At 38.8% G+C, this 15,011-nt stretch overlaps 1 protein-coding gene across 2 annotated transcripts in view; it reads left to right on the forward strand.

Annotated features, from left to right (window-relative positions):
* Nucleotides 1-1,119: 1,119 nt before the first annotated feature.
* The window catches only part of igsf11 (immunoglobulin superfamily member 11), a 183,490-nt gene continuing 169,598 nt past the window's right edge, over nt 1,120-15,011 (forward strand). For both annotated transcript variants that reach the window (XM_072585044.1, XM_072585048.1), the window contains exon 1: nt 1,120-1,368. In XM_072585044.1, coding sequence (XP_072441145.1) covers nt 1,278-1,368 — 91 coding nt within the window. In that variant the 5' untranslated portion in view covers nt 1,120-1,277. The remainder of the gene's footprint in view (nt 1,369-15,011) is intronic.

A 15,011-nucleotide genomic window follows, 5' to 3' on the forward strand; every position in this document is an offset into this window, starting at 1 on the left:
ATGAGAATAAACCAGTCAATTCCCATCCTTGGTATCATATTTGATCGTAAGGTGAACTTTTATCTTATATTCATGCCATTACTATGACCTCCTATTTCTACCTTTGTAACATTCACTGCATCCCAGTCTCAGCTAATCTGCTGTTGGAACCTTCATTCATACCTTTATTCTTTGTACTTGACTATTTCATGTATTCCTGGCTGGTCTACCCTCTGTAAACTTGAGATCATTTGAACTCTGTTATCTAGTCTTGACTGGCCACCTGGTCAAGCAAAGCCTTCATTTAAAATTCTCAGCCTTGCTTTCAAATCGCTTCATGGTCTCACCTCTTCCCATGACTGTGATCCCCATCAATCCCATAGCCCTCTGAGATATCTGCACTTACTATTTCTGGCCTCTGGACCAGTGCTTCCCAAAGGTTTTCTCTTTGTGAGCCAATTTTGAGATTTGAAAATTGTCTGAGCTCTATGAGAGCAAAGACTTCAAGAATCTGTTAGGGAGGGAGTGCAATTGTTATAACTTGCAGAGGGCTCATGACCCCAAAAATGTCAGCTCTGAACCCCTCTTAGGGTCCTGATACCTATGCTGAGAAGTCCTCTTTGAGAGTATCTGACTCTTTAATCACTCTGTTATTGGTGTCTCATTATTCAGTTGCCCAGGCTCCAGGCCCAAAAATATTCCTTTCCTATCTCACTATCATTCTAGCCCCTCAACCTTTTGCTGACCAAGCTTTTGGTCTTTTGACTTAATGCCTTCTTATAGGGTGTTTCTTACTTGCTTTGAGAAAGCTGATGTGAAAAGCCTTGGGATGTTTCATTGTGTTGGAGGCACCATCTAAATACAAACTGTTGTTGGTAAGTGTTTCCACAAGACTACCTTATTTTCTTTGTGTAACAACTGGGACAAAATGGACAAAGCTGCTGGGGATATTTCAGTACCCATGATGTGTAGTAGTCTAGTACTGAAGTGCAGGCTGCATTTCGAAGTGGTTAAGAGTATGGGAAATTTCACATGAATGAATGAGAGAATGACTGGAGTGGCCCAAGCAAGGACAGATCAGCAGAGGGCGCAGCGCTGGAGAACGGGAGGCTGGGTTCCTGGGAGCGGCTGTCAATCAATGGCAATCAAAGGCTGCGTGAGGTTCGGGCTGGGGAAGCTTGCTCCTCTCTCTGCTCTGTGGGAACAGCTCCAACCTGCTGAAATTAACTCCGAGAAAGCCAGGGCAACATTTCAACCCTGGAGACCGGGGTATCACCCCTCCACCTAGTTTTGTTCTTATGCCTTTCCCGACGCCTTGCCCTGAGATGGTGCTGAAACATAGTTATTGGAACCTGTGGATTGCTTGCCTTGGGATAATTTGTTTCCAAGGTAAGACTTAAAGGTTATTTTGTTTAAAAGAAAGACATGTTTCCCAAGTAGCAACACTTCGCGACAGAGTAGCTTGCGGTGTTGTTGGGAGAAGACTGACGCTGGAAGTTACCAAGATACTTCACTAATGAGGTCTTAACAGGTTCCTTCATTTTCTTCTTTATTTCTGACGTTTTGTGGTTGAGACTTGGTTGTTAATGGAACACCGAGCAGTGAATGGACAGAGCTCTGTCGTGGTGTGTAATGTATTAGAAGTGGAGAGTGTTGCTTTTAATATCTGTACCAGTAACTGATACAAAGTGGGGGAGCGAGCGAACTAGTCAGTAGAGGATCACACTTTTACAACAGTGGTGCCAGTTTTTTGACTCTGCCCATTTAAAAATGTAATAATAAATGTGAGACGTGTACACAATTTGTGGGATTGTTTGTATGTATGTGACCGGAAATAAATGTAAACAATGTTACTGATGATTCTTAAACATCAGTCAGAAATTGCATGAAATGTGTTATCAAATGTAGGTCATGTTTGCTAAGATGGAAGCGGTAAAACATCCGATGTATTTGAAGAGACTGCGTGTTTCCCAGGCTTTGTCCAGAATTGTCAATCATGATATAACTTAGAATGAATCAGAAATTCTAGTTTGCGTTTATTTGAAGTAGCTGTCAGAAGAGAGAGAAACATGATTTGGAAGATCCTTAAACGTGTAGTAGTAAGAAAAGAAATTGTGAGGTTGATGAAATTGCATACTGTTGTCAATTATATTCTGGAGTATTTTAATTTTTATTGTATTGGTTTGCAGTAAGTTTGTTATCCAGCACGGATTTGATTGACAGGTATGCCAGTTATTTCTGTCTTAGCTTGTGAAAGTAAATGCGTTTGGCAGATGAATTAAAACTGCAACAATTTTGTCACTATGTTCTCATTTAAGTAACAAAATTATTTATTTTGACAATTTTGCTGAATGTTCAGAGAAGTTCGGTTAGAAAATTTCAGGACTGGTGAGCAGCAGATTGATTTTGGGTAAAATCAAGTAAATTGTCAGGATGGACAGAGTTTAATAATAGTAAGAGAGTGTGAGTGACCAAGGGCTTGTGAAACAGGGAGGGGGGTGGGTCTTCTAAAGATAAAATGACAGGTAAAATGAATGCCTTCAAATATTCTGGAAAAATAAATATGGAATCTGTTCCTTATCTCCACCCAAACCAAGGGCAGAACACACTGGAGACATTTTATCAGCCCTTGGATATTGATAATGGTCTGTTTCAGAACTATTAATCAGGAGTGTTCAACAAGGCATTGGGGTGGAAAATTTCAGTACTTATATCATAAAGTCACTGTAGTCCTACCAAAACATGCGGCTGCTCTGTCATGAAAGAGAGATAACAGGTGGTGGTTTAACCTGAGGATCACCAGGTCTTGGGCGAGGGGAGAGGTCAAGAAGGAAAGTCTTCATGGTAACATCAGATGCTGTGGAAATTGAATCAATGCTGTTGACATCTGTCATAGAGCTGTACAGCATGGAAATTGACCCTTCGGTCCAACCTATCCATGCCAACCAGATACCCTAAATTAATCTAGTCCAATTTGCCAGCATTTAGCCCATAATCCTCAATAAAACTTTCCTATTTATATACCCATTCCAGATGCCTTTAATTGTTGTAATTGTGTCAGCCTCCACCACTTCCTCTGGCAGCTCACTGGGTATAGTTTACAGGCTCTTGAATAGTCTGTTCAGTACTGTTGTTGAGAGTGTGTTGCTGGAAAAACACAGCAGGCCAGGCAGCATCCAAGAAGCATGAAAATTGATGTTTCAGGCAAAAGCCCTTCATTAGGAATGTTCAGAACTATTATCAATCAGGAGTATTCAACAAGGGTATAAGGGATGGAAGATTTCAGTATTTATCATCATAAAGTCACCATAGTCTTACCAGACCTTGGGGCTGTTCTGTCACTAGAGAGAGACAACAGGTGGTGGTTTAACCTGAGAGTCATTAGATCTCAGGCGAGGGGAGAGGTCAAGAAGGAAAGTCTTCTTAATAACATCAGCCGCTATGGAAATTGAACTAATGCTGTTGATGTTAGTCTGCATCACAAACTAGCTGTCCAGCCAACTGAGCTAGCTCCCACACCAATAAATCTGAAACTTTAATAGGCTAGTTTATCCAAATAGGCCACTGTAATTTGGAGGATGAGTTCATACAGTGCATTCAAGACAGTTTTTCTGAACAGTGATCCCTCTCAACTGACAAGACCAGAGAATCCTTCTAGACTAAGATAGTATAATGAGACAGTGTAAGTTAGTAATCTTTAGAGTAAAGGAACTTCTGAGGAAGGGCTCAAGTTTTCTATTCCTTTCAACAGAAATGTAGGTGGCTCTGAATTGAGGTTTCAAACTTAAAGCCCGTCATAGAGGTATATGGAGTGAATTTGGCTGAGGTATAGTGGGAGTCGAGAGGGTGGTGCTGGAAAATCACGGCAGGTTAGGCAGCATCCGAGGAGCAGGAGAATTGATGTTTCAGGCATATGCCCTTCATTATTACGCCCAGAATGTCGATTCTCCTCCTCCTCAGATGCTGTCTGACCTGCTGTGATTTTCTCACACCACATTTTTGACTCTAATGTCCAGCATCTGCAGTCCTCACTTTCTCCTGAGCTATTGTGGGAATTTGATTGCCAGTATTTATCTACCTTAAAATATTTTAATCATAAGAATTACTTTTTCTTTATTCTTAAATGTGCATTAGGTTTTGGCGGGATTAAAAAACTCCACTGGAGAAATAGCACAATCTTGGCTAACTCGAGGCATTTAGATTTAAAGGGTTGAAAGAATAAATAGTAAACCTAAGGACTGGAAGCCTCTTAAAAATCAGCAATGACTGATTTTAAGAAATTTGTGGAGCAAGAGAAGGTAGAATATGATACATTAACACAAGGCTTAAAAATGTTTTAATGCTTTTGACAAGTATATGAAATAAATGAGATTGATGGTAAACATGGGTTCTTCAGGTAATATTAATTATGAGAAATAGGGACATGGCAGAGATGTTAAATATTGTGATTGTATTCACAAAAAATTGGAAATAATATTGTGGAAATATTCACAGGCCACTTGGTTCCTCCATAGTGAGCTACTTGATGTAATTTGTATTAAGTGAATACACTGCAGAAATTAACTCGCTAAAAGCTAATAAATTTCATGGATTTGATGATTTCTAACCTATGATTTTAAAATTTTATCAATTGGGCACTTGGCAAATTCCAATTTGACACAACCTGCATGGATTTGTGAACAGGAAATCATATTTGACAGGTCTATTCAAATATTGAAGGTGTAACCCACATTTTAGCTAAAGGAAAGCCAGTTGATAAAGTCTACATAGATTTTTAGAAGGAATTTAGCAAAGTTCAACACAGGAGGGAGTTATATTAGATTTGGAGTAATGGAAATACTGAACATATTTGTATGGATTTGGAGTCGGTTAATAAACCAAAGAGGTATAAACATGTAATTATTCACACGCAAGGTTTAACTAGTGCAGAGCTTGGCAGCTATTTATAATCTACTAAAATTAAGTGGCTGAGTGCAATAAATCCAAATTTGTTGCTGATAGTTTGTTATTTTCTCACTTAGTTTTGTAAGAGGATGTAAAATGTTTGGAAATGGATGTAGACCGGTTAACAAAATGTTAAGTTATGTACTTTGTTAGTGAGAATAGATAAATGGAATGTCTTTCAAATGTGAGAGATCTAGTGGATATTGGAATTCAGAAGAATCTGTGTTTGCAAAGCGTGTGCAATGAAGTTTGAAAAATGGACTCCTCCTACCCATCAAGATAGACTTTGTATCATAAATTTAACAAAAAGTGCTGCAGTATTGAAAGAGATCATTTTGTCCAAGCATCATTGAAGAAATACTCATCTTTTACCATGCTATTTAAATATTCTGACAACAAATAATTTATTCATTTCCCAGTTTTCCTGTGGCTATCCCGAATTAAACTTCTATCAATCTTTCTTTTGGAGTAGATGCTCCAAAAAAAGTACTTCTCTTTTAAAATACCCAACTTCACCCTTTTCTTTTTCAGCAAAGGTTAGATTAACCATATTCAGTCCTTTGTTATTTTCAGCCTTTGCAATAACTGATACAAATGTATACTGATTGTAATACCCACTATTTCCAGTATTTCCACAAGCATCTTCAAATTATATAATAACATTATTTTTATCTGTATTTATAGAATAAAAGTGTTAGGCAAAGGTCAGTGATAGTAATTGAACCCTAAGTCTGCATTGAAACTGAGTCATATAAATAAGCAGCAGTCGTATCTACTTATGAACTTTGCAGTTAGCTAGTTAAACAGCTGTGCCTTATTACAAATGAAGGATTTCAACATAAATTATTTAAGCACTTTAGTGCTGTGGTTATAGGAACTATATTGTTTAAGAAGTACACGAAAGAAGGTTGAACCACTAAAATGCATGCTGCTTTTGTGACCAAAATTATAGAAAAGTAATAAAGTTGCTTAACTTTGTGCAGTTGAGTTTGTACTGTGAGTTGTGTTCTCATGTTATGCTTTTCTCATTTCTGGTATAAGCCTGTAAGCTACTTATTCTTTCTAACTAGTAAACATGATCCAGTCCTACTTCAATAACTCTGCACTTACTAGATTTGGCATTTGGAAATCTCTCTGCTTGCACATAGTTCTACATTTCATGTACATATTTAGTTGTTAAATATGACAACCAAGTGGAAAGCTATGGTCACTTTCTTGTTAAAATGTTAAACTTTTTAAAGTTCTGTTGGCTAATCTGTACATGTGCTGAAATGCTATGCAACTATCGCTTCCAGTGTGTGCTGACCTACATTGAGAATTTGAAAACTTTTGCTTCACAAATCCCTGCATCTCTCCTCCCTATCTCTGCAACCTCCTCCACCTTGACAATGTTCTGACAACTCATCCAATTATGACCTCATGCATCCCTGTCAAAAATAAATTGTGCACTTCTACCATTTTTGTTAATTTACCGTTGTGGAATAATGCAAATTAAGTCAAAAGCTGACCTATCCTGATGCTGTTGCTGTTTAGTCATATTCCGTTTTGTGATGATGCTGCTCCTTTAACAAGGTTATGATATCCTTGATTTTTTCTCAGAGAGGTCGTAAAAGACGCAAACTTCGAAAACTCGAAGTTGAAAGGTTTTAGAGCCAGTTTGATCATAGCTAATAGATACTGCCTCAGACAAAAGGCTTTTAAGTTTGGAAAAAAAAAGTTGTACAATGAAAGGGGAGTGGCCAGTTCTCCCAGCTCAGCTTTTCTCTGGTTTGTTTTGGTTTAGTTTGGTTTGGTTTTTGGCAATCTGACTATGCACTGAAGGCAGTTGGGCAGTTTTGAAGCTGTTGGACCCAAAGAAGCAGGTCCATGCTGGTCCTCTCTGACATCTGTCCTGTAAGAACCTGGGTTTGATTTTACCTATTGTACCAAGGGGTGTTTATGGGGATTGTTGCAAATATTTGAAACCGCATCATTAAGTTGGGATGATCTGTTTGGCTTTCGTTAAGGTATTTGGTATTGTGTTCTCTTTTGTTTGTGTTTAATTAGGTAATTTTGTAAAAAAATTCTGTTTCTGTTTCAAATAATGTGGTTTGCCTAACTGCATCCCTCCTGGATTATCCACGTTACACCTGCTTAAAACAACTAGCAAAATTAACTACTTTCTTGAAATGTTTTGAGGGGGTCTGGCCTGGTCCATAACTCTTTGAAATTATAAGAAGTAATCTTTGTACATTCACTTCCAATTTCATTGAATTTGGATTGTGTGAGGAGTTATTCATATTCATAAGCTATTGCGGTGGATGTGACTGTAACTCACTTTGAAGAGTGCATTCACCAACTGACACCATTCCTCACTAATACTTTGTGTCCGTTTCTAAACACTTGCCCTCTCAGGTTCCCAGCATCCCATTCCACATGTGCACGGAACAGACAGTGGTTAGGATTCAACTGCATTAACTTATCTATTCAACTGGGAGTCACACTTATAGATTTTCTTTTGCTTGGAAAATCACAGCGTTGGTGGGGTTTGCTGGCAAGGTCATTTTGTATGCGAGTAAAGATGGTAAAGTGGGAACTAGTGAAGTGTCCACTCAAAGTTGCACAGTTGAAAACTATTTTGAGTACACTGAGGCATTTTGTTTGCGTTGGGTGCTCACAGTGACCTATTTTGATTGGAAGCTTTTTTTTGTCTTAGAGTCATAGAGATGTACAGCATGGAAACAGACGCTTCGGTCCAACCTGTCCATGCCGACCAGATATCCCAACCCAATCTAGTCCCACCTGCCGGCACCCGGCCCATATCCCTCCAAACCCTTTCTATTCATGTACCCATCTAAATGCCTCTTAATTGTTGCAAATGTGCCAGCGTCCACCACATGTTCAGTTAATAAGTCCATAATTGGTCTGTGTATGAAGCAAGTTTTCTATAAGGGAATAGGAATTGAACAGCCTAATGTGTAATTTGGATTCAAACCTGATATATGCACTTTAACATTGAGCACAATAATATTTAAGATTCTTGCCAGGAATGTTTATGCTCTGTCATGCAGCCTTTGCTTGCTCATGGCAGATTTTGAATGTGCTGGTACATAAATAAATTTTAGCAGAAACTTTAGGAAAGTACCTAGCTCAAAACCACCCAATTTGTGCCTAGTTAGTTGATCTCCCATCCAAATGTGCACTGACTTTGGTCCATAGGTGAACAAGTCAGGACACAATTCACTTGTGTCTCAAGAAAAATGGATTTGCACTTTTTAGATTGACAGCATTTTTAATGCTGTTAATGTTTGGTTATATTCAGATGCTGTCAAAGTCAGCTTATGGATGATCAGTTTTATTTGAAGCATTTGCCTTCTCTGGAAACGACTAAGTATTTGCTGATGGAAACACTTTTTAGCATAAATAAAAGATTGGGCTAAATAGTTAGTTCCAAAAGTGCTGTTGGAAATGGTGCTACATGCAGGAGCTGGAGGCCCAATGATATATGTTATGTGCAATCCTCATAGCACTCGTTTGCAGCATCTTCTACTGGAAAGGGCACAATTTAGGGATATGCCAGGCATATCCAAGCAAATAGCAAGACACAGAGGGCTCCAAAGTATCGCAGCACCTATTGTGATTTATTGGAAATGCATTTTCTCTGAATCAAAGAAGTTATCACATGTATTGTAGTATTTAATAAAAACCCTCTCAATTGTTCCACAATATTCATTCACATTTAAATTGGAAAGTTTCTTACTTCACTAAGAAAGCTGGCCAGTAAATTTCAGCAATACAAAGAGAGACTTACATTTATCAAGTATGGCTTGTCACTTTGAGACATCATAAAAGTGTTTTCAAACCAATTTAGTATGTTTGTTTGAACTGTAGTTGCTGTTGTAATATCAGAAATACTAATCAATTTGAGTGCAGCAAGTTCTCTCAAATAGCAAAGTAATACAGTAATGACCAGGTAATCAGTTTGTTGTGATAAAGGTTTGAACGATGAATATTGATCAGTTTTTGGGGTAACTTGCCTGCTCTTCCTTTGAAATAATGCTTTTGTGTCATTTTATGTCTGCATCAGAAGGCAGACAGAACCTTGGTCATCAGAATGACAATGCAACACACCTTGGGTGTTGAGGCGCGCTATAGGAGTTTTTTATTTCTTGATATAAATGTTAGCATTTGTTGCCTGTACCTAATTGTCCTTGAATTAACTGGCCTGCCAGGCTATTTCAGAGGGCATTTGCTGTGGCTCTGGACTTGTGTGTAGGTCAGACCAAGCAAAGACAGCAGATTTGTTTTCCCAAAAAGAAGAGTACTCCAGATGAGCTTTTACAAATGTAATAGCCACTATACGAAACTCAGATTAGTTTTCAGTTGCAGACTTAGTTAATTGCATTCACACACTGTCATCTACTGTGGTAGCATTTAAAGCCATGTCCCCAGAGCTGAGCCCAGGCTGCTGAATTACTGATCTACTGACATTCCTATTATGCCTCTCCATTTCCAGGTCTGTGGAGTGGGTCGTAAATCCACAATCTTGTGACTCTTGTGGAAGCTCTACCAACTAAACTTGGGCTGATTCCACCAAGAACCCCATTATTGTTTTAGAATAACATTCAGTGGAAGTAGAGAGATTTTTGGTCCTCTGAATGTACTTTGTTTGAATTATTGAGTGAACTTGGAGCAGCATGTGCAATGTGGAAACTCTTTCTTATGCACATGACTTTGTTTTGCATGTAGCTAATCAATAATTGCAAAGATGGATCTTTCCTATTGATGGAGAAAGAGCCATGCATTTTAGTATCAAAAGAAAATATTTCATTTGTGACTAGTGCAGTTAACAATGATTCAACACAACATGTCATGCTATCACCTCTGAAACGTCACTTTTTAAAGAACTTTTAAAATAAACAACTCTTATATCGTGCCAAGAAGCCAAACAGTCACTCCTGTTATGTAGTAAGGGCACATACGCAAATTATGTATCTTCTCAAGTAAACAAAGAAATTTCCCATTTCTGGGTACATGTGTTTCCCTTATTCAATATCATTTTCAGTTTTATTATTACCAAAATTGCCACTCTCGAGCCACACTAGGGGGCAATTTTGAGCTGTGAACACTAAGCTATAGGATTAGGTTTAAGGCAGCCCAAATTTTGCTTTTTTTTAATTTCAAGATTTCTACCACCCAGAAAAGATGTTTGTCCATTCTGTCCAGGATGCTTTACTAATCCTGGCTTCGGATATTAAGAGTAAAAGTGTCAATCAGTCCTCAACAATAAGAACATTTTCTGAACTTGAAAAACCAGGATCAAAGAAAGTTAATGTGCTCGTTTGTATCCATTACCCTTTCTGTTTGGTGTTATGAGTTGCTGCACTTGAAGTTTTTTGTCATCCGTTATTCAATTCTCTTAAGCAGTTTTAATTAAGTAAATGTGCTATTGGTTCATTGTTCCTTGAAATTGGTCTTTTGTATGGGATCAGAATCATACAATGTTTCAAAATTTTTAAAAATGTTGGAAGTACTAAATGGATAGGGCTGGCAGAATTTCATGATTCAAATTATGTTGAAGAGGTACTGCATCTCAAGAATTGAATGCAGTATCAAAGCTGCATATTTGAAAGAATGATTTTTAGAATAGAATATCCTTTATTATCAAGTGTATTCAAGTACAGTGAAAGATTTTGCAATGTCACCTCTTATGGCGCCATCTCAGGTACAAAGTACCTGGCTCCAGATCTTCGATATAAAAAGAGGAATGAAAAAGAAATGTAGTTGCACTCCTTTACAGTGATTCATAATGTAAGTTAGAAATATGACATAGTTAAAAGGATAGACTTTATAGTCAGATAAACAAATTACAAATAAACATTACATTGCAGTAGTTCAGCGCAGGGACTTGCATATGTGGCCTAACCGCTTGTGCCAGAATCCAGTCCAACAACTGTCTCCGCTCTGCAAGTCTGCTCTGCACCAGCTCTCAGCTGTTCCAAAGTAAGCTTTCTCCGGCCTCGGCCCTTCCATCCCTACCCCAGAGCTTGCCAGCCTCCAATGCAGGCCTGGCTGCCTGGGCTCACCAGCTCCCCCATTCCGCTCTGGGTAAGTCCAAGTCAGAAATTAGAAATAAAACACACAAAAGGTGTAAAAGGAGAGGGGAGAGAAAAAGAACAAGAACAGTTGGAGCAGAGGAGCTCCAACTAGAGTGTCTTACTCTGCCACCATCTTGCCAGATGAGCATACTTGCAGTGTGGCATCCAATCATGTAGCTCCTCCCAGGATAATAGGAATCTCATTCCATTGAATCTATGAAAATGTTTTGAATGAAAACACTGTCTGTCCTTAAGTGTGATACCTGCGGTTTGTGCAGCCAAGGGCACACACAGGATGTCATGAAAAAAATGTCACCCTTGGAGGCAGCGTTAGCAGAACTATTTATCCCAGTCGTGGAATAAAACAAAAACCAAGCTGAATGTTTGGATCAGTATAAACTGAGTATGACTTGAGCTGATTTAAATAATTTGTATGTTGACTGAATGAAAAGGATCTCATCCACTTTAACGAATAGTCTTTTGTCCAAATTTAAAATCTTGCTAAATATACATATTTGGCGAGAGTATCACTAACAATAAGCAGTCAGTATGATGGCTGATAATTATAAGCAGAATGAGCAGAGTAAGTGCAACTGCCTTGATCACATTTCGGAACCTTCTTCTCTGTATTTTAATAAAGTTCTGTTATAGTTTATCCTGTAAGTTAGCCAGTAACAGGATGGCAACTAGAAGAAATAAACACTAAATCATTAGTATAAAGTTCCAGACCACCAGTGGGGATATTGCTAACTTGAGTCTTACAACATTTAATGAAGCCATGTTTGCAAAAGCAAATAACCTCAGTATTATCCCTATAAAAAAAAATTGTAATGGTAAGATTAACCTCTTGCTCAGATTATAGGTTTCCATCAAGTCCAGGTCTTCATGATTTGTAAATTTATTGACTCACAGGGTCCTTCAGACAAATCCAGTGCTTCCATGAATCACTCCATTAGTTTGCAACAGTATATAACCGCCAGCACCATGTCACGCAGGTCTTTGACTGCTTTCCTAGCAATCGCACTGACATTTTTACCGAACAACCATCCCTCATTTTTAGTCATGTTACAAGTGACAGACTGGGGGCTTGGCGACAAGGACGCCAGAGCTCCTTCCTACTAATTTTTTTCTGAATGAACAATAATGCTGACAGCTTCTGGTGGGGTGCTGTAACAAAATGAAGGACTACCTTCTGTACTTGGCTAATGACTGTTGGAAACCTATGATTGGCAGGAAAACTGCTATAACAAGGTGCACCAATCAAATGGAGCCCTCATTGAACAAACTGTTAGCATCCTCAGGTAGCAACACTGCTACCTGCGCAGATTTGGCAGAATCAATCCCCAAAACAACCTGGAACAATGATCCTGGTTTTGTTTCTTGTATGCTGTATCACTGTTGTTTTTCGTAACGTGGATGGCATCTTCAGCTACTACTGGATGAAGGCCTTCAACATGATGAAGGTGACAACATTCATGACATGGAAGGTGAAAAAGAAATGGGATAGTCCAGCAGTTAGAGCTCTTCAGCTGAACAATTCCTGATCCTCTGTACAGTATTAAGTCATTATACTATCATGACCTCTCAAATCTCAGTCTTTGTCATTCTCTAACATGTGGTAAGGACACTTAGTCTTTGTGGATTGATTAATTTGGTTTGAAGTGTTTTGACATTCAATAGTTTAATATTGTCCCTTAGTTTTAAAAGCTGCCAGAAAGCACTGGCTCAGCAACAAACACAGACAATGCTGGGGAAACTCAGCAGGTCTGGCAGCATCCGTGGGGAGAGTTAATGTTGTGACTTCATTTGACTGGTTCTTGAAAAACAAGGTGCAGATAACAAGTTTAAAAATTTTAACTTATCTTTAGATTGCTGTTTTATTGTCAGAAGGATTTTATTTTACATTGAACACTGTGCTGTAAAGTTTATCACTGGGTATTATAAATCCAAAATTTGGCAGTAATTGAACTCTAGTGCAAACCTTTGCTTGCCTCAGAAGTTGCTTTTAAGAAGATAATAAGAAAACTACAGTAAACTTCTTTGTTATTGCAGTGAGTTTTAGATGATGGTGATGTTCTCTTTGCTGTCAGGCCATCTATTTAGGTTCCAGTCTTCACAGCCTGAATGTCAAAACAACTGAAGACAACCACGTCTGAGAAAATCATGTCATCTCTCAAGCCTCCAAGATGAAACCAGAAACAGTAACGTTTGGATGGAGAGCTGGATATTAACGAATTTAAAAAGAATTGCACAGAATCAGTGCAGTGACTGATTGTGGAGGATGTATATTAAAGGTTTCTGTGGTGATTAGTTTCCACTTTGCACTCAGTAGACTAACATTCCCTGTTTAATATTCTGCCTCTGTGACTAGAGTGTTATCACACTAATGGTTTAATACTTGTGACAAGTATCTTCCTTGGTTCAGGCAAAAGGTTATTGTCTCTTTGGTCACATTGGAAATTTTCTACATCAGTGGAATCTGATGAATATGCTTGTTGAAGTGTTTTATTATCCTTTCCTAAAATAAAGATTGGACTGTGCATGGCTCGGGTGAAGCAAAACGGTTAGAACTTGGCATTAATATTCTGTGAAAGTGATTGTTTTTTTTTAGAAGGTGCGTAAATAACCTCTGCCAGGATCAGATAAAACGAATAACAGCTTCAACGTTTCTACATCTTTACCACAATCATACTCAGTTTTATTGTAGATAACCAATTGTATGATAATAGAGAAAAATGGAATCTAATACAAACTGCTACATGCCCTGCTCATTTCTTGGTTCCTGGATGTTTTGAATTGATCATACTTTAAGCTTGAAAAGGTGAAAGCTCTTTGTTTTGTTGTTAGTACTTGTATATTTGTACAGGCAGCATGGCTAGTTTCAGCTGGTTCTTATTATCTATCCCACAACACACTCTCGTGGAGCTATGAATGTGGTACCTTGGCGCACGTATGTAACAACAGTGTTCTTAACTAAAATAAAATAGAAATGTGTATGCTAGAAATCTGAGACAAATATAGAAGTTGTCGGAGAAACTCAGCAGGTCCAGCAACATTTATGAAGAGGAGGCAGAGTGAACATTTTAAGTCCGGTGACCCTTCTTCAGACCTTTGGAACCGGTGGGCTTTGAACATGGGCCTCCTGGTTCATAGGTGGGGACACTGCCATTGTACCTCATGAGCCCTTGACATGGGAACACAAATGAAACCCCTGTTAATGCCCACCACCTGAATGTAATGTAACACTCAATTACTTGATCGTTAACACACTCCACTTTCATAATGAGGAAATGGCTAATTCAACATGATGCAACAATCTTTGCATTAAATTGTCAAATATCAGGAACAAAAGAACAACTAGAGAAAAATTTAGGGCCAATCAAGGATAGTCGTGGGAAGTTGTGTGTGTGGAGTCCGAGGAGATAGACGAAGTGCTAAATGAATATTTTTCGTTTGTCTTTTTCTAGTGTGAATACTGTGTTGTCGAGGAGAATAATGAGGACATTGTGGGCACGGTGGCACATTGGTAGCACTGCTGCCTCACAGCGCCAGAGACCCGGGTTCAATTCCCCCCCTCAGGCGACTGACTGTGTGGAGTTTGCACATTCTCCCCGTGTCTGCGTGGGTTTCCTCCGGGTGCTCTGGTTTCCTCCCACAGTCCAAAAATGTGCAGGTTAGGTGAATTGGCTATGCTAAATTGCCCATAGTGTTAGCTGCAGGGTAAATGTAGGGGAATGGGTGTGGGTGGGTGCGCTTCGGCGGGTCGGTGTGGACTTGTTGGGCCGAAGGACCTGTTTCCACGCTGTAAGTAATCTAATCTAATCTAATCTAATACTGAGATACAGGCTATTAGACTAGATGCGATTGAGTTTCACAAGGACGAAGTGTCAACAATTTTGTAAAGTGTGAAAATAAGTAAGGCCCCTAGGCCGGATGGGAATTATCTAAGGATTCTCTTGGAAGCCAGGGAGGAGGTTGCCAAGCTTTTGGCTTTGATCTTTATGTCATCAC

Source organism: Chiloscyllium punctatum, chromosome 15 (assembly GCF_047496795.1).
Source record: "Chiloscyllium punctatum isolate Juve2018m chromosome 15, sChiPun1.3, whole genome shotgun sequence".
In the NCBI taxonomy this organism is placed as follows: domain Eukaryota; kingdom Metazoa; phylum Chordata; class Chondrichthyes; order Orectolobiformes; family Hemiscylliidae; genus Chiloscyllium; species Chiloscyllium punctatum.